At 37.9% G+C, this 27369-nt stretch overlaps 1 protein-coding gene across 14 annotated transcripts in view; it reads left to right on the top strand.

Annotated features, from left to right (window-relative positions):
* Positions 1 to 27369, top strand: part of tenm4 (teneurin transmembrane protein 4) — a 165069-nt gene that overhangs the window by 66952 nt on the left and 70748 nt on the right. For 6 of the 14 annotated variants that reach the window (XM_017416393.3, XM_037981842.1, XM_017416401.3 and 3 more), the window contains 7 exons: positions 8605 to 8854; positions 12416 to 12490; positions 12725 to 12823; positions 14882 to 15117; positions 21952 to 22116; positions 23948 to 24162; positions 25266 to 25476. In XM_017416393.3, the coding sequence (XP_017271882.1) occupies positions 8605 to 8854; positions 12416 to 12490; positions 12725 to 12823; positions 14882 to 15117; positions 21952 to 22116; positions 23948 to 24162; positions 25266 to 25476 (1251 nt within the window). The remainder of the gene's footprint in view (positions 1 to 8604; positions 8855 to 12415; positions 12491 to 12724; positions 12824 to 14881; positions 15118 to 21951; positions 22117 to 23947; positions 24163 to 25265; positions 25477 to 27369) is intronic. The other 8 variants (XM_017416404.3, XM_037981872.1, XM_017416403.3 and 5 more) reach the window with 3 other exon arrangements.

The following is a 27369-nucleotide window of genomic DNA, read 5'->3' as shown; positions in this document are numbered from 1 at the left end:
TAAAAAAACAGCACATCGTGTTTCCTCCATTTTGCAATGAGACTCAAGTTATATTTGCATTCTAGGAGACTAAATCTCCCCCCTTTTTTCCCCAAAGAAAAAAGCCTTGAAGAGCTGTACAGTGTGCTACTCGTGGTACCTGTTACCTCTCAAATGGTTTTAGGGAAGACAGCTACAATTCCCACATGTCTCATCCTTTCAGATTTTTTTATTTTTATTTTTTTAATAGTGTAAGAAACAGCAGCGCCAGCAGGGAGAAGCAGCTTTAGAGAGCCGCTGCACGGTGCAGCTTCACTGCATACGTGACAAATTCTGTTTGTATTTTTATAGACAAATGTTACTCAGCTGGAAATTTCACTTTTGTGATTAGCCACAGGGGATGTGGCAGTAAGCAAGATCTGATGGTTTATCTGGGCGGAGAATGGCTTTTGATTAATTCTGTATCAAATAGCTGACACCTCAGTGGGCAGATTGAGTGTTACAGGGCATGTCATGTCACTTTCTATCACCAGGTGCAGCCATCAGTGCTGTGGATGCTATTTACTTTCCGTGTTCAAGATTAGAACTCCTAAAAAGTGCAAAATATAGCCAGAAATAAGTCTTTACATGCAACAATAGGGCCCTGTAATTTCTGCAAATTGGAAAACATGGACGTTAAAAATGGAAATTGCTGTAAAACATGGCATGTTGCAGACTTTTCGTATGTGGAGATTTCTTAGCAATTAATGTATTTCTCATTCAATGTTTGTGTTTAATTAGAATCTTTTGGGTGCTGCTCCTGTAGCATCCTGTCTCTACAGTTGGAGGGGGAGACGTGTAACAGATGAGGCAAAAAAGTCTGACGCTTTTTAATAAGTTTTATCGGCACATGATTGACTGAGTGATGACCTAACAGTTTTAGTTTAGCTAAACTAATGTTATAGCTAATGCTACTTTCAAAAACACTGAAATATATTTTATATAGAGATAACATGCAGGCAGATTTTAAAGTATCCCAATAATTGAATGCCAGGTTTTACTGGATTTTAGTTAAAATAAGCTAATATTAATGGAATTATGGCTATATTAAAGTTTAATTCTTGAATTTGTATTATTCTACCATATATTAAGATACACTTTAGGTGGTTAATAGGAAATTTGTGTGGGATTAAAAGAAAAGAAAGATTTCATAGGGCCCTACAACATAATTAACTTTTTTTGTAGTTATCAAGTATTTTGATTGTGTTGAATTTCACAAATGACAGATATGTCTTGTATACAGTATTTTTAGTACATTATATTACTTTTTGAGCTGTAGAAACATATTCCTGGCACACCTGTTGATGGTTTACCAAATACAAAAATCAGAAAAATGTCTTTCAGTTTGAAGAGCAGACAGTGTTGCGTGCAGCTTTTGGGCTTTGTTGTATATTGATTGCTTGTTGATGTTGATGTTGATTACACCTGCTGTGGAAATTATAGTGGTACATTTTACAAAACCTAAGTATAGAATTCGAGGATCTGATACTTCATATTAGTTTATGGAAGGCTGATTTACTGGTAGATGGCACTTTAGTTAACTGTTTCCATGGCAAGTTCTTGCAAGCAGGGGGGAGATCTTTTAGGACTAATCAGTTCTGGCAAATTAGTGTTAGTGTGATGTTTTGTTAAAAATGTAGTTCAGGAAATAAGCTCTTATCAGTACTTTACATGTTATCCAATTTGTGTAATTCAGTTTGCAGTGGAATTTGCTAACAGTTAATTTGTTGACATGCATGGCCTTTGGTTATAATTGTACACATTCACCTGCACAATTTATAGTACATTCAAGATAATAACCACATTTGAATGATTCAGTCTCTATCATTTTAAAAATAAAAAGCAGCAGAAGCTGAAAACTCCACTGAATTTGTGATTTTAGTAACAAAAGATGTCTAAACATTTTTTTGGACTTTACATTTAAGTTTATTTCAGCAGAATAATATGTGCAGCAGGTGGTTTTCATCTAAGTGATATCAATACGAATGCAAAACAACAACTTGTTGCTTTTTATAGCAAATTCTTGCTTTAGATCAAATGTATTGAAATGAATGTGATGTGATTTAGTTGTTTTATTTTTCCCTAAAAGAGAATATTCGTAATTTAAGGCTCCGGCACACTTCATAAGAAGTCAAGACATTGGTTCGCGGTCACGTGGCTGCGAGCCGTTTGTTTTTGCACACAGCTTTCATAGTCCACTCGGCTCAGAACTCCTGGGAAGCTCCTCACTCCTCCTAAAACAAGTTTCTTCCTGCCGGTTTCTCAACTCTCCTGTCCTTATACAGACCTTTGCTTCCCCTACCGCGACCAGATGTGTTTATTAAACAGACTGAGACAGTACACAATTTGCAAATTTAAGGGTGCACAACATTGAGCGAACGAAGGCGTACTTCCTCCTGACCACCACAGCCACGAAGAACCGCGGAGCTGTGTCTCCGTGCAGTCTTTTTAGGCTCATAGGATTATAAGTTTTGCAAGAACTGTTGTAAAGATGGTTGTAGTTTCTAACAGGTTCGGCCAGCTGCTTCTCAGCGGCGCAGTAGAAGCAAAATGACTCCATTAAAGCTCACCGGCTTTTCCACATAAACCAATCACCAATCACACAATACTTGGCACAAACCCCTGTGAGAAAGAGTTTGGCCAGGGTGTTGTTTCGAAACATAGCAGACAAAATGCTTCGAGAACAAAATGACGCAATATTCGTCACGCAACCACATGAACGAGAGACGATTTTGAGACGTCTTATTGAGTATGACAACAGCTTTAGTGTAGCTGTTACAAACAGAGCTGTTTTTTTCCTTTTCCAGTAATTATAACATTTTACAGACAGATATTCCTGTTGTTTCACAGTGTGGGGGATGAGGTCCTTGCTAATGAAGTGGATTTGCTTTAATTACTTGTCTAGAAAAGCATCAGGAGGCCTTAACCAGTGCATACATCTGTTAGGAAGAAAAATGAATCCCCCGCATTCCCAGACTCAATGGATATCTTTAGGCCTGAGCTTTGAATGTGATGTGAAAGTTTGGCTATTGTAGCAAGTCTCTCTTCTCTGTCTCCGTGATAACAAATGAATCTCCCTTTCTTGGCAATTTTGTTGTGCAAAGCAGGTCAATAGAAAACCATTAATTTTTGTTCTTTTTTGTATTCCTTGGGTAGTGGTGAATAATTGTTCCGGAATCACTGCATCTGTTGGGGTCGGGTTGCCCCGTGCTTTCTCTCTACACCAGCTTTGCTTCGGGTTTCTGCTGTTTATTTTTACAAGAACAACAATAACTACCTACCTGGCTGTGGGAAGTGTACATGGCTTCGAGAGAGCGAGCATGCACGCTGTTGGAGAGTAAATTAAAATCACACTGATTGTCTTTTTTTTTCTTTACTCAGTACAACATGCCCTGCTGTTTATTGTAACAGTGATGTTTTATATGCAGATTAGTAAAGTGGACACACAATAAACTTGGTTCAGGTAGTTTGGAAAAAGTAATAATTTTAGGTCCATTACAATTCTGCATAATTATTGAGAAATTCTGAAGGATTTTTATTTCAGTGAAAAATAAAAAAATATAATTATGTTTACTCTTTTTATTCTGCTGGTTTACAACAACGGTCCTATCAGGATAATATACAATGTAAACAAGTAATAAAACTAAATAAAATCAGTGTAAGCAAAATCAATTAGAATGCAATTCTTTTTGCTTTAGTGCAGTCAAGTCCAATCTAGTTATTGTCCTGTTCAACTCATCATAGCCATATTCAGTATGTCAGTGTTTATAAAATGTAAGACCAGAAGTTGTTGAATTAAAGATACTCATTACAAGATATTGGACAAAAAAAATCATAAAGTAAGAAACAAATTTTGCTCAAATACTGTTAATAATGGTAATGTGTCCTTAAGATAAATGCAGGCAAAAATTGTGACCAGATACTAGCTACTATGTGTGCTTGTTTACTTATAGAAAAAACAAAATGACTGAAAATAGGTCAGAGGTCAAACTTATTGGCCTTATTTGTTACACAGACAATCACCAGCCTAATGTAGGTCAGTCATGTGACTCAGGCTTCCACCTGATTTCAGTGTATTCAGAGTGGATCTGCATTTCACCTCAATTCATCTACAATTCATTTAGTTTTGAAAATTTAATTTAAATCCAAATTGTTTTCCAAACAGATTTTTTCATGATCTTGAAACACAGAATTATATATATATATATATATATATATATATATATATATATATATATATATATATATACAATTAGTGGGCTACAATGAGATTTATGAGATTGGTCAACTGATCAATCTATCTCTCGTGTTGAACATTTGTTATTTTGCATGTTTCATTTCCATGTTATCTAGGTACTTTTATTTTTTTGCTGCTTTTATGTATTGTTCTTACTTAAATTTGTTTTGCACCTTGACTTTTTTTTTTATAAAATATAGTAAATTGTCAAGTTATGTAGTAAATTGTATGTACATAGGTAGTGTGACCATCTGACCAACCTTCAACAACAAATTCCACGTATGTGTGAGCATACTTGGCCAGTAAAATGATTCTGAACATATGGTCTTCAAAATAGGAATATGTTAGGGAAATGAATTACTTGCATTTGTTCAATCCTCATTCTGTAGGAAGTATTTGTTTTCTGAGCAGTAAATGTGTTGTGAAGCAGTGATGCATTTTTCCTTGTGATATATTTCTGTGCTTCTGTGCTGTCCTCGTATCAAATTAGCATAACCTTATTAATGGCTTCAGGGATCAGGTACGTAGCTGAGGTAGGTCATCAACAACTGTGTGGTTTTACTTCACACCAGTTTACTGTGGAGCAGGACTGTGGTGACTCTTTCTGTCAGAGGCTCAAATCAACTGTGGAACTCTGTAACAAACCATCTGTTTCTGCAAATGCCAGATGTATTACTTTCTCGCATCCTCACATAAAATATGTTGAATATTTTCCTGTGAGAAATGACTCAAAACTGAATGTGAACCTAAAATTAGTTATTTCAGTATTCTGTCTTTAATTTCCTGTTTTGAACAAAAAGACTGAGAGGAAACACAATAAAACCACAACAGCATGTTTGTTAGCATTATAGATGGGAGCATGCTTGAGGATTAAGTGCAGCACGCTTCACGTTTGTGCTGATTTTTTTTTTTTTTTTTGCTTAGCTGTTCATTAGCAGACTTGCCTATTAACACAGAGGGCTCAGTTACCACTTTTAACAAGCACCAAATCTTGATGCAAGCGTGCTGTCTGCACAGCCAATGTTTCACCTCAAGTGTTGATCAATTCGACACATGTTGATATGGCAACTTTGTGTCCTGACCCCAAAAAATCTTCTGGAAGGAATCTCAACATGTTGACTGGCATGTGTAGGTATTGCTTTAATGAAGAGGTTGATTATAGAAAATAAGCCTTCTGTGTGTCTGCGTTCTGCTCTCTGTGTTGTAAATTGGCAATTTAGTGTTGTGGATATCTGTGAAATAAAGGTGGCTTACTGCTATAAAGAAAAGCCACTCTGTGTAAAGCCGGGAGCTCATTGATTGATGAATGGCTCAGCAGATGTGGAAATAAATGAATATAGAGAGCAAACAGACATTGGTCCTCTATCTTGTGAAGTGCAGAGTATCTAATAGTGAATGTGGAACCACATGGTACAGTCTCTTCTTCTAGAGTTTATATCTTTACTACACAGTTTGGAAAAGGCAAAAGAAAAATGGATAATTTTGCAACCAAAAGCTCTCAGATGGTGGAATGTGACCTCTGGCATCAATTCCAACCAGGTTCACAGCTGCAGATCTGATAATGTCGTCCAGCTGAAAATGGCAATTTCAGGACTTACGAGTGGATAAATTAGTTGGTTGCCTTTTGTATGTGATAGACTAAACAAACAAAGTGAAAATAAATGATGTGGTGTTTATTTTACAAAGATATTTTAAAATAGTATAGGCAGAGAAACGATTAATCTTTGCATTACAGTCATGTCTCACACTAAGGGTTTGACGATAACTATTATCACAGGTGCCTTCAAGCTTTTCATCAGCCGTTCAGCCTATTTAAAGAAAACAAACAGCCACTGAGTACTTCAATTTTGTTTTGCGCACCACACTGAACATGGATCAGAGAACACTGAGGCGAGAATTATCAGAGGTACTCAGAAAAAAGATTATAGATATCCATGTTAAAGGTAAAGGCTACAAGACCATTTCCAAAAAGCTCTATGTTCCTCTGAGCACAGCTGCCAATATTATTCAAACTTTAAGGTTCTCAGGACTGTAACCAACCTCCCAGGACACAAGAGGCAATGCAACCCCAGGTTGATCAGATAGAGTGGAGGGTAGAAAAAGAGCCCATCCAGAATCATTCAAGCTGAACTCCAAGGTCCAGGTATGTCACTTTCTGATTGAACCATTTGAATCATAATGGGCCTCATGGAAGAAGACCCAGGAGGGCTCCACTTTTGGCAGAAAAACACAAAAAAGTCAAAAAGGAATTCTGCAAAATGCATGTTGAAAAGCCCCTAAGTTTCAGAGACTAATGAGACAAAATTGAAGCTTTTTGTTTCCTGTCACACCAGTTATTATTATTATTATTATTATTATGGAAGGATACAAACAGATTTCTCATTGTCTGTAAGTCTTCTAACCAGCTGTGGCAGTTGAGGAAGTAAAACTTAAAGTGAGACAAGTCAATGGTTATAAACCAAATGCTCAAACAATCTTCTTCTCTAACTAAATGAGTGGCCTGAAAAAGCCTGAGGAATTTGTCAATTTCAGGAGGAGACCAGCTCATTTGTTTACCTAGCAGCCGGTGTCTGATCTGAGTAAACTTACATCAGTCTCCGTGGGAGGCAGAGAGCACACAGTGGTGGAGATCAGTTTGGAGAAATAATAATGAGCAGAAGTGTTTTGTGTGAGGTCTTCTTTGTAGCCTGTCAGTGAAAAGGGTTTGTGGTTTAGGTGTTAATTTGTTTAGTGAAACGAAACTTTGTTTGCATTAGTGCTGCAGACATTTGAAAATAATTGATTTTGTAATAGCCTGTATATATTATGTTTGTCATGTTACATGGTTCCTTTTGAATCTATATCCATTTTGTTGTGTCAATTACTGCAATCAATCATTACGTTTTTTAGGTGACAAGTTTTGATGTGTTGTAAGTATGTTTTAGCTTGAAAAGGAGACTAAAGTTCTTTTCAGCGTTGTCTAAAACAAATAAAATTAAAGGCCTATCATCTTTTGAAGGAATGCATATTTTATGCCAGAGTTTAAGACAGATCATCTTACAATGAGAAATGGTGTCGTTGTTGTCGGGTTTTGGGTTTTCTTTAGGTTTTTTTGTGTTCTGTTTGTTGTCTTCATGTTTTCTGGTTGTGTTCAGTTTATCTTTGTCTTTAGTTCCTGTTGTTCATGCCTATGTTTTCTGTCACTATTCACTCCTCCTCAGTTACTCACTCGTCTCCCTGCCACGCCCATCTCCACCTGTCCCAGCTTTAGTAATCACACACCTGTGCCCACTTACTCTTGATCCTCTGTGTTTAAAAACCGGTCATTTACTTCACTTCTCTGCCGGTTCATTGTTTGTTTCTCCATTCCTGGTTTTTCGCTCTGTATCAGTTCCTGCGTCGATGTACTTTGTTACTCCGTGCTCCAGGTTGTTATTTTTTGCTTCTGTTTTTGTTTAGCATTTGCTGCCATGTCAGCTTTTTGTCTTTGTGTTTTGTTTATTTTCTTAATTTAAATAAATTAGTTTATTCAATATGAGTCTGCGCTCAGGGTTCGCCTTCATCTCCACGAAACCTGACAGTCATGAAAATAAAATCCTTTGTGATTTAATGTGATATCTCAAGAGGTCACACTCAAAGTGTGTGTTGTGAATGAGAGTCAACTACTACCACACCATTTTTTTTCTCTATAAAACTGACTCAGTGTTTTTTAAAGTCAATTCATTGTGACTTGATCTTGAATCAGGTTAAGATGAGTGGTTGTAGATGTACATCTACTGATTACTTTCTGAGAGTTTTATTAAAATTTGTCCTGTTGTCATAAGATGTGTTTAAACAGAGAGGCACAAGAACACACACACAGATATGGGCAACAAACATTATTGCTCTTTTGCTTTTGCCGGCGGATGCAAAAATTAGTGACACTCTACCTCCAGCTATTGCAGCCACGCTTGTAACACTCTCATCTCACTTTAATTTAGCCCTTTCTCTCATTTTCCATCATGTGATAGTAAAATTAGAAAACAAAACTGATTCAATGGTACCTGTATCAGTAAACTTAAGTTAAAGTTTCTGGTTTTGACAAAATTGTAATCTCTTAATTGATAGAATGCAAAGAATGAATATAATAGAAGCTTGATCTAATGAAAAAGTTTAGGCTTGCTGTGTTTGGTTAATTTTTTAACAAGCAGGTGATTTTTCTTAAACACAAACACACAAATGCTCACTTTCTGAAAATCTTCAGATTGTGTGACCTCAGTAAAAAAAGCTATACAGAAGCACCTCAAACAATCATTAAATGAGTGCATTGCTAGTCTTTTTTATTACGATCTGTTTCCAAATTTTAATTCATTTTTCGTTTTTGCTTTCAGACAGCGTCTTTCAGAACCATTCTCGGCTGCGGACGCCTCCTCTCCCTCTCTCCCACTCTCACTCCCCCAACCATCAGCACCATGCAGCCTCTGTTAACTCACTGAACAGGAGCAACTACACTCCACGGAGCAACCAGAGTCCTGCACCCACAGACAGCTCTGCTCCCCCCGAGGGTCCTGCCAGTGCTCAAGACTCTGGCAGCGCTCAGGACAACTGGTTGCTCAACAGCAACATCCCTCTGGAAACAAGGTACTGTTGAACCTGTCTTCTAAACAATGTACAGCACAGACATGCTGGCATCTTTGAGAATGAGTGGAAGCTTCTGCCATTGAATTCAGCTTTTCATGTTGTCTGCTCCATATTATTTCACCATGGTGCTACCAAAGAGCAAAGCAACGAAATGGAAAAAAAAAAATATCCCGCTTGCAGTAAAGGCCTAACTTTGTGATGAACATGAGTTCTGTGGCAAACAAGAGAAAAGAACTGATTTTGGGTGTTTGTCTAATATTAGCAATCTAACAGAGGAAGCTGTTGAGTTTAAACAGCAGTGTAATTATAATCACGTTAGAAAAAGCAAAATTACATCCAGGCTCCCATGTGCAGGCTTCATAGCTCCTCCACTTCAGCCCTGAGCTCTATTTATTTCATATTAATCAACATTCACTTCTCCAGCACATTTCTCAATAGGAGGCTCTTGTGTAAAGTAGGTTTGTCAAGTATTATTGTAACGGAGGGAATGCCTGTTAGTATTTTTTGAGCTGGTTTTATTGGATGGCATTTTAAAATCAAGATTACCAGAACAAAATTATTTCCTTTTTCTAATTTTTTTTAATTTCCCTTTTTTTAATCTAATCTGTTAATTGCTTAAAAACTCTACCAAAAAAGCCAAGTTGTCACAGGTTACTAGCTGAGAAAATTCCTTTGAGTGTTTATAAAAGCTTGATTTTTACATAATTTATGAATAACTTTTGCTTCATTAATTAGATGTAATAGTTAGAATCCAAAGCTGGAGTATTTGGAACATGATAGACATATAAGTGATTTGTCACAACCTGGCTCAAAGGGGTGACAAATCAGGGAGGCCACACATTAGGTGTTTTTTTCATTGCTTAGTTACCACCAACAGGTAAATAAGTGAAATAAAGTCACAAAACACTTGCCGTTTTCTGCCACGTTTTCCAAAAATGCCATGGCTGAGTCAAAGCCACGTTCCCTCCGGCGGTTGGAGCTGGTAATAAGAGTCCATTTGGTCTAGCTCTGTCTGAATTCTGTTGTGAGCCAACAAGCCCTGAAACATCTGCATCTACTCGCAATACCACGTTGTTGGTGGTTTACATATATATATATATAGTGAATAAGACAGACTCATGATTGACTCTCTTTGGCTAATCAATGATCTGCAGTCTGCTGATGTCAAATCGTCAGCTCAACTTGTTTGGAACCCCAGATGAAGCTGTTCCAAGAAGTAAGCTGAAAGTGGGTGTGACCAGCCAATGGAAAGTCTCTGAACCCATACTGGGTCAACCCGAGTTGAGGCCAAGGAAAATGGCCAATTGTGTTTTTGTTTTAGGGCCAGCTTGACCCCGTGGTGTGACGGTCATCTTCCACTCAGAGGGACGGGGGTTTGATCCCCACTCTAGCACACTGCAAAGACAATGTGCTGAAGTGTCCTTGGGCTAGACAGAATTCCCCTCTGCCCTCAGTATGCTTCTAAAGTGCTTTGCAGAGCCTGTAGAGGTTAAAATGATGCTTATATAAGTATGGATCATTTACCACTGAAATCAGTTTAATAAAAAAATGATTAAAAGAAGTATGCAGTCTGAATGAGTGAAAAGTGTATGGATGAGTGAATGAGCCAAAGAAACTGCCAACCTGGGGGCGATGAACTGGAAGAAGCTGCAGGTCTAATTTAAGATGGTATCTCACTGAGCTGTGACCTGTTGGGAGCCTATTTGGTGAAAAAAAAATCCCTTAAAATTGTAAGAAAACACATGATTTTTTTTCTGTAGTCTCACTGAATTACAAGCTACCAGTGAGCCTTGTAGCTACATTTTGAACAAGGCTGCGTTGTTCTGCGACACATGCAAGAAAGTAGACAACCAAAGCGCTGAGACATTTGGGAGACTCATGCCATTTGCCAACTAGTCACAGCCCAGTGAGATACCATCTAAAGCACAACTAAAACAAAGGTCAAAACCCTAGGCAGTCACAGACTTTTAAAAATTAACAAAAGCTCTGACAGAAGGTGTAAAAGAACAAGTTGTTTTGTGTTATCTGTCTGTACACCACTGACAGGTGGCCTCTTCTTGATTATGACTTCCCTGCAGTAAAAGGAAGAAGTGATGGATGTTCGGTTTGTCAAGCTGTTAGCAAAGTACTCTTCAGAAAGATTTGAGTTTGGTTTGTAAGCTCAGGATCAGTAACCATAGACGGCAATAAAAGCTGAGATGTGTTGGCATTTTTTGCCTCTACTTTTACCGTGTCAAATTTTTCCATCACTTTTTTCTTTGAGTGTTGAGCTAAAAAAAACAAAAAAAAAAAACTCTGGAGCAACAAAAACCTGCTTTTCACAAAGAGCAGACTACTGTTGTCATGTAATTGGCAGTGGCACAGTTGTGTAGAAAAAAATACATACTTTTTAGAGAGATTTTTTTTATTCTGTACAACACAACATGAAAAATTGTATAAAATTGTTGTCTTTACTTTGACTGTGTTTAGACCTTTTTTTATCAAAATATTGCTAAATTTGTATTAATCTTGTAGCATTCTTCCTTTTCATGAAGCCACCAGTCTATCAGCCAGAAAGCACTGCCACAAAATAAACTATTGTTCAGCAGTAGAATTACCAGTAGCTAATGTAACATCTAAAAAAAAAAAAATCAGCCATGAACAGACTTATTGTCTCTTCCTTCAGATTTTGTGAGACGGTTCAGTCAACAGGAAAATGAGAATCAATTTCAGCTGGTGGGACAGTATAATGTATAACGAATGATTACACATCACGCAGCTCCAGTTAATCCTGCACAGGTATTCCCTGTGGAGCCAAAAGACAGATGGCGGGAGAGGAAATAGTTCTGCTGAAACCACAGAGTTTCTATAACCCATTGCCTTAAAAAAAGCAAAGATTGACTCACAAAGTAATAAAACTAAAATCATTAGTTATCTCCTCATGGACCTTGAAGTATTAAATTTCACTTTTACCTTGTTAAATAATATAACTTGGCTCTCTTACATCACTTTGGTAAAATTAAATGGCCCTGAAGAATTCTCTAAATATCTTACCCAGCTTTGTTACTGGAGAGATGCCAGTGGTTGAACAAGCTGTATCTAAAAACTTGCCATTTTTGTAGACTCTCTGTCAAGTATCTCAGTTTTTTGCTTCATTAAAAGTTGCATTCTTCCCCTAAAACAAGCCTCACTATTGGTCTCCATGGGGCACAGATCAAAATCAAGCCTTTTCTCTTGAACCGCTGATCATGTTGAGCCTTCTTGTTGCATGTGGACAGTTCATTTCTCCATTGCATTGGAGCAGTATTTCCTTATGGAACAGAACTCTCATTAGGGGGGAGTGCATTATGGGAGAAATGAGTCATGAGAGTTTAAAAATGAGCTGAGAATGTGTTATTTAGAGTGCTGCAGCCATTAAAAGAAAAAAACTGTTGTAATTAATGAGTAATTTGGGCAATGTCCCTGAAACTGACGTGAAAAATTTATTTATGCTTAAATGATATTTAATATTTTTAAAACAAACTTTGAGCTTTTTTTATTTTGTAAATGATGCATTGTTTTCTCCCAATCACAACCTTAAAGGAGCCAGAATTCTCTAATGTTTAACAGAGAAGAGCAAGACGGTTGCAGAGAGGGGCAGGGCTCATTCAAAACAAGGTACAGTAGTGTACAGACAAGAAAAGCAAGAGAGTTAGATGTTATTTGTCTCACTTTTCTTTAGAAGTAGTTCCATAAGGGCCTTGGTTTGTTTGTCCCACGCCGTTCACCGTGATGTCCATTTGTGAGCTGCTGTTGGTGTTGCTTGGTGATCACGTTCTGTATTGGCATCTCTGTATTTACTGCATGCATGTCTCACACCGGCTTCATATCCATCTCTCCACCTGTGTGTAGAAATATATCAAAGCAGGCATTCCTAGAGACTTTGCAGGACAACCTCATTGAGATGGACATTCTGGCATCTGCACGCCACGATGCCTCATACAACGACGGGTATGTTGCATGTTTGCTATCTGACTCCAGCTACTGTCAGAATATGCTTTGCCATGCAAACATTAAATGCCTGTGCTGTTTCTTCGTCGAACACCCCCCTGTTTTGTAACGCTGTCACTCATCGTTGTGTGTCTCCTGCAGTGCTCGAATCCTTGCTATATTTGTCCCTTCAGTTTACATGCAGCCACCCTGATTTGCATAAAGTCACATTGTTGGGTTGTGTTGCTTTTGATTAATGTTAAACATGACCGCTTTATGAAGCGCTGCTAGGAAATGATATGTCAGTGATTTGTCTTGATATTTTACAAATAAAGTATAGTCTCTGTGACTTCCCGCATCATACATTGCAAACTGACATTCCATCACATTCATGTCACTGTCACTCGGGAGCATCTTGTAAACTTGTCACTGAAATGGCCTTGACTATAGTTCCTCTGTCACTGACTCTCTGATGGGCTGATCATGCAGTGTATTGCTACACGTGTTTTCTGAGATAGCCAAGCATGCTCTTCAAGGGCGAATAATTCTGCTTCTTACAAGTCTCCAACCCTGTTATATTCTGCATCGCTCCTCTTGAGAGCCTTCACACCAAATGGTTGCAGGGGTTACTCCTTTTACACTGACATGAATGCATAAACAAATTATCACCCACTATAAATTAGTGTGTTTATTAATCTTAAGCATGATTGTTGTTGACAGGATTGCTTGTCTTTGAAAACAAATTTGCATAAAACTGGAGAAACATGTTGTTGGATAAATATGGAGTACTTTTTTGTCCCGTCAAGTTGAGAGCGCAGTGAGACTGATGTGCACGTGGATATAAAGCTGAGCTAACAATAATGTTTCATGCATACAATCAACTCTCACATGCTCGCTCAACCTGTGTCATGTGTGTGTGTTTAAGCTGTCACACACTCTGCCTGTTTGCTCGCTCAAGTTGGCACCAAGTATATCAGGCTGTTTTATCATCTTATCAAATCTTACTCCTTTAACTATTTACTGATTTAGATTTTAATAATACATTTATCTCAGTACAATAACATTCTGATTGGCTAGAATGAAAATAAAACATATTTACAATCACATTATTGTAATATATTAATATGTATTGCAGATATGTTTTTATTACAATTCTGTAAAATAACCTTTAAATATATTTGATGTATTATTATTATTATTATTAATAATAATAATAAAAATTGATATCTAGAATGCATATTTAGGCTGTACATTAATGTTAAATCAACCACTTAAATTTTTTATTAGTTTCTAGATATTTTTAACTTGTTTTTAACTATGTCTGTGTCAGTTTATTTGTAAAGCACATTTAAAATCATGCAAGTTGAACTAAAGGCAGTACAATATATAAAACATGCCAAAAATGATTAAACACATAATTTCAGGAAATCAAAAGCAACGGATACAATTTTAAAAGTTAATTAAAAAAACTTAAAACGTTAAAAGATAAAGAGATGAAATTTAAATTAAAAAACACAAAATAAACTGAATAAGATTGCATATCAGGCTTTACTAAAATCAAATGTCAAAGTTTTAGCAGGCTTGTAAAATGTCTGAGCTGTCTTATTTAAATTATTTAATTTTTCCTCAGTTAGGGATGAGCTTGTACAATTGGAATTGTGGATCTTAAATTGTATTTTCTGCCTATAATAATGTGTTTGTGAATGTCTTTTATTTCAATTATGACTGGTAAGCATGTTATTGTGATCAACAGAACTTCTATTTTTAAAATCTAAAATAGTTACTAAAGATATGGGTGGGATTTGTATTATATTATAAAACAGCTTGCCGTACTTTGTGTTAACTCCAGTGAAGGAGCAGGCAGAGCTGAGCGCGCACATGATACAGGTTGAGTGAGCGTGTCTGAGAGTTGAGAGCACACGTGACAAATATTGTTTGCTCAGCTTATTGTGCATCAGTGTCACTTTGCACTCAACCTGATGGCACAAAAACTACTTCTGGTATAAACCCTTAGATTCATAAACATGCTTGGTTAAGAGGGTTTCTCCTAAAACTAACAAGAAAAATGTATTTTCTTAGGCATTTCCTGTTCAAACCAGGTGGAACATCGCCAATGTATTGCACAACCTCTCCGGGGTACCCTCTGACCTCCAGCACCGTGTACTCTCCTCCCCCACGCCCTTTACCTCGGAACACCTTCTCTCGACCTGCCTTCAGCTTGAAGAAACCCTACAAGCACTGCAACTGGAAATGTGCTGCTCTCAGTGCCATCCTCATCTCAGTAACACTGCTGCTCCTATTAGCCTACTTCATCGGTGAGTTGCTTTGAAAGCTCCACACACTCCAAAATCTCTATCTTTACAGAAATGCCCTCAGCCCCACCCCTAACTCAAACGCAGACACAGGCAGGATGCTGAGTTGTATTCCTTCTATCATCCATTTTAATAGTGCAGAATCTCAGGCTTTATGAGCGTAGTTATATTGGGACTCATAGATTGACTCCTCTCTCGCACAACTTGTCAGAAAAAAACATTATCATTCATAGATTTGGTTGGTTGAATCTGCAGATGGGCCACCCAGTGTCTCGCTCTTGTGAATAGGCTAGATAGGAAATAGATTAAAAAGACATCAGCCATCACACAGGAGAGGACTGCACGGTTAGAATATTCATCTTACAGAATGTGATTGACCAGCTCTCCCAGGTCCCAGCTGGATGAGGAGCATCAACTAAGTTATGCTATTAAATCAGTTCTGCTCAATTTGTCTGCTTTCATCCTCCAAAGGATTGATATTCATATCTGAGCACACAGTCTCCCAATTTGTCTGTGTGATCTACAGAAGAAGTGTTTTCCGTCACAAGAAGTCTTTGCTAAAACCCCCAAATTTCAAAATAGAAAGGGAAGCTGAAATGACAAAAAGGCTCAGCTATTAAAAGTTACATTGTCTCTTTACCAAAAGTTCCCTTCAAAGCAAGCAATCCCATCATTTGAACTCAAAGGAGTCTGTTGAGGCATATAGATTGCCCATGTCTATTTAAGGGAGCATTTATTTTTATTTTACATATTTTTGTTGGTTAATGACAGCAGCATCAGTGCAGTCAAGCAAAGAAGAGTGGTGCAATGTTAGAGTTTAGCTTCCTCTACTGTCAAACTTTTGGAAGTTTGTGGTTCCTGGTTTGGCACTTCCAACAACCTTAAGTTTATTATCAACCCTTGGGCCACAAGGAACACTGAAATGAAGTAAGTAATAAGGTTTAGAATAACACATCACTGAGGTGAAAGTAGACACACTTATTCTGTTGTATAATAATTGCATAATTATTGTTTTAATATATAATTTTCAGCTTTACAGTGTGTGACATTCTTAAAAATAAATTGCAGCACATATTTTATAAGTTAAGCTCTGTCGGGTATGTTGTTTCACATTAAAAAAAGGAGTTGATTCACACTTTTGTTTAATATATTTTTGTTATAACAGTGCATCTGTTTCACTGTGAATGCCTTCTTAACATATAAATGGTGTCACTATTGAATCCAGCCTCACGCAGATGAAGAAAGAATTTAAATAGCAGAATGATGAGGACATTTCAGTTCATTTGCATAAAGGAAAAGAAAAGGCAGATCCCTCTGCATGGCCCTCATCAGGGAGATAAATTAATTCTTCTTTCAGCACATTTGTTATAGATATTCATTGGGCTGTAACAGTCATGAAAAGCTGTCGTTTATGCTTCACCTTGAGGCCAAACCAACTAAAGTCGGATTATTCATTTTTTTGTCACCATGGTCATTTAAATAGTCATTTGTAATTCAGAACAGTTCTGATTCTAAATAAGAATCAATGGGTTGCTTTGCATGGTGATTATCTGTGGAATATCATCTTTGCATTACTGACAAGTTTGGTTTGACTTCTGCTGTTTTGGCATCAGCAGTGGGGTTTGGTTGCTGCAGTAGACATATGGTATTTGTTGTCTGCTTGTGACCTGGCCAAAAAAATAAAAAAGGCCTATCACAGCCTGACAGTGTCTAATCAGACTAGGTAATTATCCCCTGCAAAGCTCAGACCATCGCCTGGTACGTCACAAGTAAACATGTTGGAGTCCAAACCTCGCCCTTAGATTGGAAATTCCAATCAAGAACAAGAGCCACATTTAATTAAAGGCTGATGAGAAAATACATTTAATTTCAAGTGCAGTTAATTATTGAGGCCTGTAATTGGGAACTCTGGATGAGATGTCTAATAAACCCAATTACGCCTCATGACAGATGTTTTTGACTTCAGCGTGGTTTTCTTTTTTCACAGCTGTGTAAATTGACCCATTTTGAAGTGCAAAAAGGTTAGGAGCTTTTGATGGCACTATTTTCTCTGTGGTTGCTTGCTCATTAGCACATTTGTTATACGTTCCTCATTTTTAAGGTCATCAGTATCCTCCTGTGTTCACTTTTATTCACCATGGGTATCCAGTCAAGGACAGAGAGGTTGGGCCTTGGCAAATTTTTCACTCCGTGATCCTCCAACCCATAAAACACTTCTCTGCAAATCAGATTTTACACATTTGCCTTTTTTTTTAGTACTTCATAATTGGCCTTTTTATGATCTGAATGGGCTATTTTCAGTTTTACCATCAAATTATGCATTCAACAAAAGGCGTTGACCTATTTATAATTAGGCGAAGCAATCTGCAAAAAGCCTACAGCTATTTGTATGAAGCTTTTGTCTTTTTAGTTTCTATGTCAAATTGTGACATATAGTTTTGTTTTGTTTTTTTCCTGTTTTGACTGCTCCCTTCTTTAGGGGTTGCCACAGTGATCAAACACACACAAACAATTTGTTTTGCACTGGATGCCTTTTCTGATGCAACCAGGAATCCAACCTGCAGCTTCACAATTATGAGACCGTAGCACTGACCATCCAGCTACCGCAGCCCCCTGACATCGTTTTTTTTTTTTAAACAGGAAAAAAAGACATTAATGAAAAAGATCTACAAACAGCAAAAAGAATGAATGACCTGTAGTTGATGACAAATAGGATTTTAATGAAAATGTGGATTAAAATTGGCTGCATACAATTTTGATCATGTCGATAAAAGATTTTTGGGTTTGAATTTGGAAAACAAAATGATGAATATCAAATTTATTTTATTTTCTTCTTTTGCTTTAGGAAAACCAACCAAACATAAAAAAACGTTGCATCGTTGTGTTTTTAGTGATAATGGCAGAAATGTTTAAGCATAAAAATCAAAAGAATACAGTTGAAATTACAGACTGTTCTACATATAGTTTCTTTGTTTTAATGCTTTGTTTCTACTAAAAAAACACTATTAGACAGGTGATGTCTCAAATATTGTTGAATGATTTGATGTTTCTTCAGTAGTTATTGAAAAGATCGATTTTAAATTCCATTTATGACTCTCTGTCAAAAACATCTCCCTTGTTGGGAGAGAGTTCCAGAGTTTGGGGCCATAATGACTAAAAGCAGCCTCCTCTTTCCTCATCTTAGTCATAGGAATCACTAATATTTAGATTATTATTGGATGATGTTAATGAATTGGTTGAGCATATCTGGCAGTCATGTCACTAAGATATGGGGGTGGCGAAAGCATGCAGACTTTTATAAACTAATAAAAAAATAATAAAATCAGTTCTAAAAGTTACAGGAAGCCAGTAAAGAGATGAGATTATTGGAGTGATGTGCTCCCTTCTTCCTGTGCATGTTAACATTCTGGCAGCAGTGGTCTGAACTTGTTGCAGATTTGCTATAGACTTTTTTTATAGGCCAACATATAGAAAATTGCAGTCCTCTAACCTGGATGAGATAAAAGCTTGTAGCAGCTTTTCAGTATCAGATTTACTGAGTTTTACTAGTTTCGAATTTTAGTAATATTTCCAAGGTGATAATTTGCAACCTTGCACCAATGCTGATGCAGCAGCTCAATAAGATGCTAGCCCATTTAGATTAATACTAATTTATTATTTATTTTTTAATGCTTTTGTATTTCTTTATTGCATTAGTTTGGGGACATACTATATTCTTCTTGAACATTAATCTGAAAAATTTAAGTTAATGCGATTCCCATGGTGAAACAGCAAACAAATGTTAATACGCTCCGGAATAATTTATTCAAAGTAAGCTACAAGACATACTAATTGATGCTGTGTCTTAGCCCATGTTCATTTTAGTTTGTACAAGACTTAAAAGGCACGTGGATGAAACAAAAAAAATCTATTCCAAATTTTTAGTTGTTTTGGTCGCTCAAGACAGTTGGATTTCTTTTAAAGGCTCACAGTACTTTAGTTTTACCAGTAAGATGAGGAAAAAAAAAATATCTTACTTTTCTTCAGCTAGATGAGAACAAATTCTTGTCTCATCATAGCTTCCTTTGAACTGTGCACTAGTTAAAAAAGTGCTATGAACAGGCGACAGAAGCACTTACTGACCCACGCTCCGACTGGGCTTAAAAGTCTTCAACTACAGTGTCTTTGTTCCCTAATTGGCACGTGGCATGACCCAACTTCCTGCCAAGAGATAAGCGAAAAGAGGGCACAACATGTGCTCAGGACAAAACGAACAGTACTAGAGTGCAGTATTCTTAACAGGTCAGTAGAACCACTGGCACTCAGACACAGCTTTTCATTTCCAGTGGCCTTCTCCTTAGAAGTAGCTCTACATGTCTTGATTTTTCTACCAGTTTTGCTCAACATTTGAGTTTCCAGCAGTGACTGCAAAGTTCACAAAACAAAATTGCTCTTCTCTGGCTCACGATCATTGTCCTGCATATTATAAATACCATGATTTCACTGAAGTAAGCCTTAAAGGACGAGAAGGGGGATCATTTTCAACTTTTTCCATTTGAAGCCTCAGGGGCAAATGGGATGAAGAATGGATCTCAGAAAGACGTGATTACTGGGACACTTGGAATGACACCCTGCCTGGTGACTTTGCAATCGTTCAGCAACATACGCTGGCTCTTTTTTCATTTCGTCAGTCAATGTATTGCTACAGATCAAAAGGGATGTCTTTGTGGAGCTTACAAAGTGACAAACAGAGCATCTGTCACTCCTCTGGTTGCCTTCTACTCTCACCATCTCTCCACCAAGCACTGGACAACCACCGAGCAGATGCTGGTGTTGCAACAGAGCTGTCATCATCTTGAAAGTTGTGTTTTTTTCCACCCTTGTCTTTACTTACTCATAGAGAACTCAAATAAGTTATTTACGTTTCCTGTAGCCCGATGTTTTCAATGTTCGCCACATTCAGGTGGGTGTCCTGTCAGTTTTAAGTTTATCTGTAGCTGAAGCAGGTCAAGAAAACTTCTTCATTTCATTGTTACATTTTATATTCCCCTTGTCTTCAGTGTTGTTAGATAGACTTTTGTTGCTATAAAAGATTTAAAGGCCAAATTTGAAAAAGAGAAAACACCTCAAATCCATTCCAAGCCTTATCCTTTTTTACTTATTAATATCACTATCAAAGAAAGACATTTGCATGATTCCTATGTCATTTCAAACAGAAAGAATCCTTGCCCCTTTGCTAGATCAATTTTAATAAATCACCTGATCAATTAAAACTGATAAAGAAACAGAATCTGAAACTCAGGCTACAGCAGTCCACAATATACCAAAAGTAGTGTGTCTTTTTTTGTTTGTTTGTTTATCACACCTCCCCTCTCAAAAAAGGATCCTGAACATATAAATCATCGTAATTTCAGCTATATAACGGGTTCCCTATTTAAGATTTAGTGCAGTTTTTGGGGATTCATTTTAGATGTTTCTCACTTACCATACTCAAACATTGTTCTGTTTCAATGGCAAATGCTGCAAAATAAATTATGCTTCTAGAAATATTATTATGATTAGGTTTATAAGAATGTGTTTTATTTCAGTTATTGAAGAAGCCTAATGAGGGAGTTTTGTGTTTGGAAATCATATTGAAAATACAGTGCCTCTATGTTTATTAAAACAAAAGTCACTTTTTTGTGTTTATTAATATTTGTTATTTGGTTGTTTGATTCTTACTTCCTTTTCTAACTTTTGAGGGAAACTTTATTCAATAAAATAATTATAAAAGTTAATTAAAACCTAAATGTTAAAAACTGTAATTGTCAGATAATCTGAATTGGTTGATTACAGATCTAGAGCAACTTAAACTTTTTAATGAAAGAGGTGCAAAAACAAGATGTAATAAATGTTCAGTCAAGTGTATTCTAGCAATATTGCTTTTTTTTTTTATAAAGACAAGAAAATAAAGTTAAAAAAAGAAGAAGCACAGCCTAAAAGAAAACAACTAAAGATGTTCTATTCCCAGCTTTGTCTAAGACTGCCCAGTAATTTCACTTTTTAAAATTAAATTGTGTTGTTATTTGGACTTCAAAAGAACCAACCAAACAAAGAAATAGCTATATTGAATTTCTGGGCCTTTTCTGCTGACTGTTGCCTTCTGAGTTGGCTTTTGCCTTGCTAAGCTCATCTTGTCCATTCTCTTATTGGTGATCTGTCATGGTCAGCCCCTCCTCCTCTGTCCCGCGCTCTGCTGCCATTGTTCCAAAGGACATTTCTTTTGTTGACCTTGTAAAATATCTTTGTGCCTCATGTGCTTTGTTCACATTGAACACCCCTGGTTTCTCTCTGCTACTATTTATTTTTATTTTTTCCACTTTGTCCTTTAGTTTTGTAGAAGAGCATAAAGGTAAGAGAGCTGAGGACATGACAAGATATAGAGTATGGACCATGCCAGTGCTGGCATGGTGAGACAGATGTTGTCCCATGGGCTCAGCATACCATTTATCTGAAGATGTTACTGCTCAGCACTTTTGGGGGGAAAAGTGCCATTAACTATTAAACCCAGCATTGTTTCTAAACTTGTTTACCACCATTTCTCCATCTCACAGTTCCTGCAAATTAAAATTCCCTTTAAAATGTGTCACTTTGGCTGTTTCTGTAGGTAAACAAACAAATGTGGTAGCCAATTCACAACCTTTGCGTATAGTTTTGAAATTTAAGGACACATTACCCATTGTTTTAACAAAAACATTGTGTTAATCAAGTTTATTACCTTCTGATTTTTATGACTGGTCTTCATGACTTTGCAATGAGTACTTTTAAATTATTTTAACACAGTTTGGTTATGAGATCCTTTGTTGTTTAATATTTCAGCCATTCATCTTTTGGGGTTAAACTGGCACCTGCAGCCCATGCAGAGACAGATGTACCAGCTGTCAGAAGACAATACAAGTGGCCTAACATTTCCTACAGACCTGAGTTTGCCCCCACTAGGCAACACAGGACTGGAATTACCTGATCGGAAGGGAAAAGATGATAGTAAGTGCATTTGTTTTAATCTTTTTTTCTCAGTGTTATCATATATGTATAGTTTTTCAGACTATCCCACTTTATTAAATCTGCTGTTTTTGAGTGCCTTGCATAACATCCTAATTCTCCCACTTTACAAAAGCACAGCACTAAACCGGGAAAGTTTTGCAAATCTTAGTTTACAGATGGCATTTCAAAGCTTTTGCAACTTTGTAATAATTTTGTCATCCAGCTTCTCTTTGCATTCGCCTGTCTCCATGGTATCCAAAGAGATCTGCATTGTAATCCTATAAAAGTTGTTGTAAGTGGGGAAAGTGTTATTTGTTCCTGGAGGGAGAATATGGGGCAGCTTAAGGGATGGAGTATCGAGGGGCTGGAAGGGGATTAGCCACTCTGTCCCCCTTCAGAACGGATGTGATTCTTTCATCTTCCAGCTTGGACTGCCTTTCCTGGCAGCCAAAGAAAGGTTGTGCTCACCCAACGGTACTAACTGCTCAACTCAAATAAAAAAGAAAGTTTTTCTTTCCCATTTTTGAAGGAATGCTTGCAGATTAAACCATGTGATTTGCCCCTGGCAGACTACAATAGGTTGAAGATGAGGCTATTACCATATAGATGAATCCAAGAGTTGTCTTTTTCATTTATCAGACAGCAAAACGTGTGTTTAGCCAACAACAAGTATGACTACAGCAGAGCAGTGGCATGGCAGCTGTTGGTGATAGGAAATCAATAGCCATAGTTTTTAAATAGTTTCATTTTGCAGTGCTGTCACCAGAAACAATGCCTGTCTAACTAATGTTTTCGCAAGATGATGCAAATGTATGCTCTTTGTAGCTCGCTCTTTCTGACTGCACCAGAGTATTATGTTGCAGTTTAGCTTGCAAAACAAAAAAATATTTAACTACGAGGCCCATTATCACTGGTCTCGCCTTATAATTTATTTAAACAGCCTGATGAGCACACCATTAATGGGCTGCATAAACACACACACACTTACCCAACATGTGGAAAATGAGCTTGAGGGCTGCAGCATTATGTAAAGCCCTGATCTGGGAGATGGGGAGTGTGCCCTGTCTGCTCTGATAAACCCCATTGTCACTGATGGACTTTTGAGGGGACTTCCATCTGGTGTGCCACGTGTAACCTAAAGCCGTGTCTGCTTCCCAGTCCTGGGAGTAGTTTGTATGGATGTCTGCGGCGGCCGACATTGCTGCTGAAATTAGCTCATCTACACAGTCAAACAGATGTTGCCATTTCCGCTGAGTCCAATATAAGTTGTATTATGGAGCATATGGGCGATTTCTGCCGGTAAATGTGCTAATATCTGAGCAGGTAGCGGCAATTGAAATCCCTCTCTACTATAATCACTATTTTCATTTTACTGCCTTTACTTCTCACTATCCCAGTGTTAAGACAGTTATATTTTGGCAGTTTTTTTGTCTTGTCAAGTCCACACCATATGTTCAGTTTTACTCTTAACAGCAGCAAAATATACTTTTTTTATTTTTTGCCAGGTTATTAATAGGTTGTCTTTGTTTTAATAATACCAGTAAAAACATTTATTACTTTTTTACCATTTTCTTTTAAACATTTCAATATAAAATAACCCCAGTTTAATATTTCTCACCTATGTACTCCATCCTACAGTGTAACTGGTAATTGCTGGCAGTGGTCAGAGGGATCATTCATTATGTTTTTTTTTTCTCTGACTGTCAGCAGTGTGATTAAATGTCTGTGATATGGTCAGACTCGAGCCTCGGTAGACTGACTCCCCATGCCCCTCCACTTGCTGGATTAATGATGTGATCTCTTTGACCGATTAACTCCATGTGCAATGCAGGCAAATTGGACAGCTTGTTCCCAGATGACAGCTATATAGATATGGGAGAGATTGACGTGGGCCGCAAGTATGCTCAGCAGATTCCTCCTGGTATCTTCTGGAGATCCCAGGTCTTCATCGATCATCCCATGTACCTGAAGTTCAATGTGTCACTCAGCAAAGATGCCTTAGTGGGAATATATGGAAGGAGAGGCCTTCCTCCGTCACACACTCAGGTGAATAATATTTACATATTGCTGACAGTATATGTACAGTGTGTGTGTTACAGTCTGTTTTTCTCATCTGTTTTATGAAAGCTGAGCTTGAAAGCTTAAGTTTGAAAAGTGTTTACTGCACCATATTTTATGTTTTGTATGAAAAAGACAGTGGTAAACTATAAATGGGATGCTGTGTGAAAAGTCACATGGCATAAAAATCTGCTTCTTTTGTTCCTCATTTTTCCCCTTCTGCATAAAATAAATTGGAAAATTGTTTTTTTGGGTTGTTTGTTTGTTTTTTGTTGTTTTTAAAAATCTATTTGTGTAGAAGAGCGACGTGAATACAAACCATAATATTCTCTATTGGATTATGAATTCTCTTCTTTGTTACAGAAAGGATTTATTGCAAATTTTTTCTGGTTCAGTACCATCAATGAATCACACAAGTAGATTGGGCTTGTGGGCCAAGAGAAGAAGATTTTTCTTTCCACTAATTTCCCATCTACATAAAGCACAGAATGAGATATATCATGTTATTAATCATTTCTGGCTGTTTGCTTCACAGACTTTCTGCTGTAAATGCAACAGTGGTTCAACAGAGCCTACATAGCCTAACATTTGCTTGCACTGATGTCCAGTGTGATTATTTTTTGGTAAAAAATCAGGATTGTCTTTTTTTTTTTTTAAACATCGAGTGTAGAAAATTCATCCAGTGACTGATTACATACAATTTAAATGTTCTATCCTTTTGCAGCAGAAAATGAAAAGCTGTCTCATTGGTATTCATTGGCTCACTGCTGATATGAAGCAAATCAGTGCAGATGTTATTTGGTAAACACTAACTTTACATTTAATTTCCCCAGCTTTTCATTTTTGAGTTTAATAATTTCAAACAAGACTTTCTTATAAGATATTTGCACTGTGAAATTATCACAAACCATCCAGCTAAGATGTATCGAGACTTAACTCAGGCTCCTCCGAAATGATGAGTTATTCATGCAGACCAAATGATGCCCTGCTGTAAAGAGGCCTGGAAGCACTCAAGTCTTGTGTGTCACTCTTAATGCCGCGTTCGTGGTCCATCCATCAGGAATTCTCACCTTCTGTGCATCTGTCTGCAGTTTGACTTTGTGGAACTTTTGGATGGGCGGCGGCTCCTGGCTCAAGATATCCACAGTCTGGAGGGGCCTGTGGCTTTGCAGCGGAGTCTCGTCCCAATCAGCACACACGACACAGGCTTTATCCAGTACATGGACTCAGGCATCTGGCACCTGGCTGTCTACAACGATGGGAAGGAAACTGAGACTGTTTCCTTTCTTACCACTGCCGTAGGTGAGTGCCACAAGCATGTCCTGCTAATGAAACATGTAATAGCGATCCCTAATCTCTATAATGCCAGCCAGTAGCACCCCCTGGCAAACGGGGCAGAATTGGGGCAAGAGTAAGAGAAACTGGTAGATTTCAATAGCTGGGGAAAGTGCAGGTTAATCAAGGTGAAACTGAATATTACAAAATCAGGACATCAGTGCTATCCTGCCATGCCACTGAGAAGGGCATTGAGAGATCATAATATCCTCATTAGCCTGAGTGTCTTCCAAGTGAATCAGGGGTCCAGCTTCTGGGAAACATTTGCATACAATTCAAAGTATGATTGTACCCTCCTGCTAGTCCCATTTTTTGATCACGGTTTGCTCCAATTTCCATCTGCTTTCCATATATCAAAGCAGGAAAGATATTTCTCTCCTCCGACTGTTACTGAACGGCACACAACTGTGTTTCACACATATGTCCTCTTTTGTGGAGGTGACTTCGTTTTGTACAGTGCTCTTTGTTCTCCCTTAAGCGCCTTTGATTAGCACTGCTGTATCAAGCAAGGTGTGAGAGGGCCCGAGGTGTCGACTTTCACAGGGATGGCAGCTGGGAGCTGTTCTCACATGCTCTTTAATTAAAAGCTCCTGGGCCAGAGTCCATATGTGACAGTGGCTGTGCCAGGCAGCAGATCGATGAGAAGCTGTCCTCAACACCAAGTGAAGACAGGCAAGAGATGCACTATGCCCCCCTGCTGTGCCAACAACAGCCTTAATTCAATACTTAAAATATGATATGACACAAGAAGGAGGGGAGTGAGAGCAGCATGTTTACCTTTGCTTATTTCTTCTCAACTGGGTGTGCATGAAGCTCCCCTGTGGTTTGCATCAGAGAAAACATGTCTGGATAAGGTATTCTGTGCAAGCAGATGGGGTGGGGCAAAGTTAGTCGGAGCAAGAATTCTGCCTCTGTTCATTTGTATCAGAGCTGATCTGCTCACAGGAGCTCAGAGGGAGGCAGAGGGGGCCCTTCTAAAATGGGTCACCGGTTAAGTGCCCTTCAGCAGAAATTGAATCCACCAACTGCCTGAATTGTATTGAGCTGTGGAGGGATGGAGTCGACCTTCAAATAGAGCAGCCCAGGTATAGAAATATATGTGAGCAATATCCAGACCAGGCAGGCTGAAACACAAGCAGCTTTGTTTAAAAGACACTTGCAGTAATACAATTTTAGTGTTTCTGGCAGTGGTGGGAGGAAATTTGTGTCATTTTACTATCATTAGGGTACCTTTTGCTCTTTGCATGCACTAAATGTAAAGTTTTCTTAGTGACTATAACCATGACACAGTTTATCCAACAAATAAAGCACATTAATCTGGGTTGCTCAGGCTTCATTGCAATATGAAAAGTGTTCTACTGAATGTTTTGTACTACAACCCTCTGGAGCATGAAGCCCTTTGTCCTTGCTGCCTAATGCTAGGCATGTTTCAGCCCAGACATGGAGGCAAAGCAAAGGGAAGTAAAGACCCAGTAGTGATGTCTCACCCAGTATCCTGTCTCACTCCATCGCAGAGATTTCTTTTTGTCCACGGCACACCATCATTCAAAGGTGTTGAGCATCCTCTGAGAGCGTGGCAAGTTGCTGATTAAACCAGCCTTCTGCACGGTACTCCGTCCTCACAAACTGGAGAGACTCACAATAGTTAGCTCCCCTGATATGAAGGGTAATGAATTTCAATGAAGCTCTGCTTGAATCCATGATTTATGCGTTGGCCTATGTCGAGTGTGTGGCTGAGAGATATTCACGGCCTCCCGTCTTTGCTCTCAGAGGAGTTGCAGGCGATGGACATGGGCAGTGTGTAGTCTGCTAAACTGTGTCAGCTTTCAGAACCAGAGCACCGAAGTTCACCATTACTCA

This window comes from Kryptolebias marmoratus, linkage group LG2 (genome assembly GCF_001649575.2).
Source record: "Kryptolebias marmoratus isolate JLee-2015 linkage group LG2, ASM164957v2, whole genome shotgun sequence".
NCBI classification, from domain to species: Eukaryota; Metazoa; Chordata; class Actinopteri; order Cyprinodontiformes; family Rivulidae; genus Kryptolebias; species Kryptolebias marmoratus.
The sequence above is the reverse complement of the archived record's forward strand: the minus strand, read 5'-3'. Positions and strand labels throughout refer to the sequence as shown.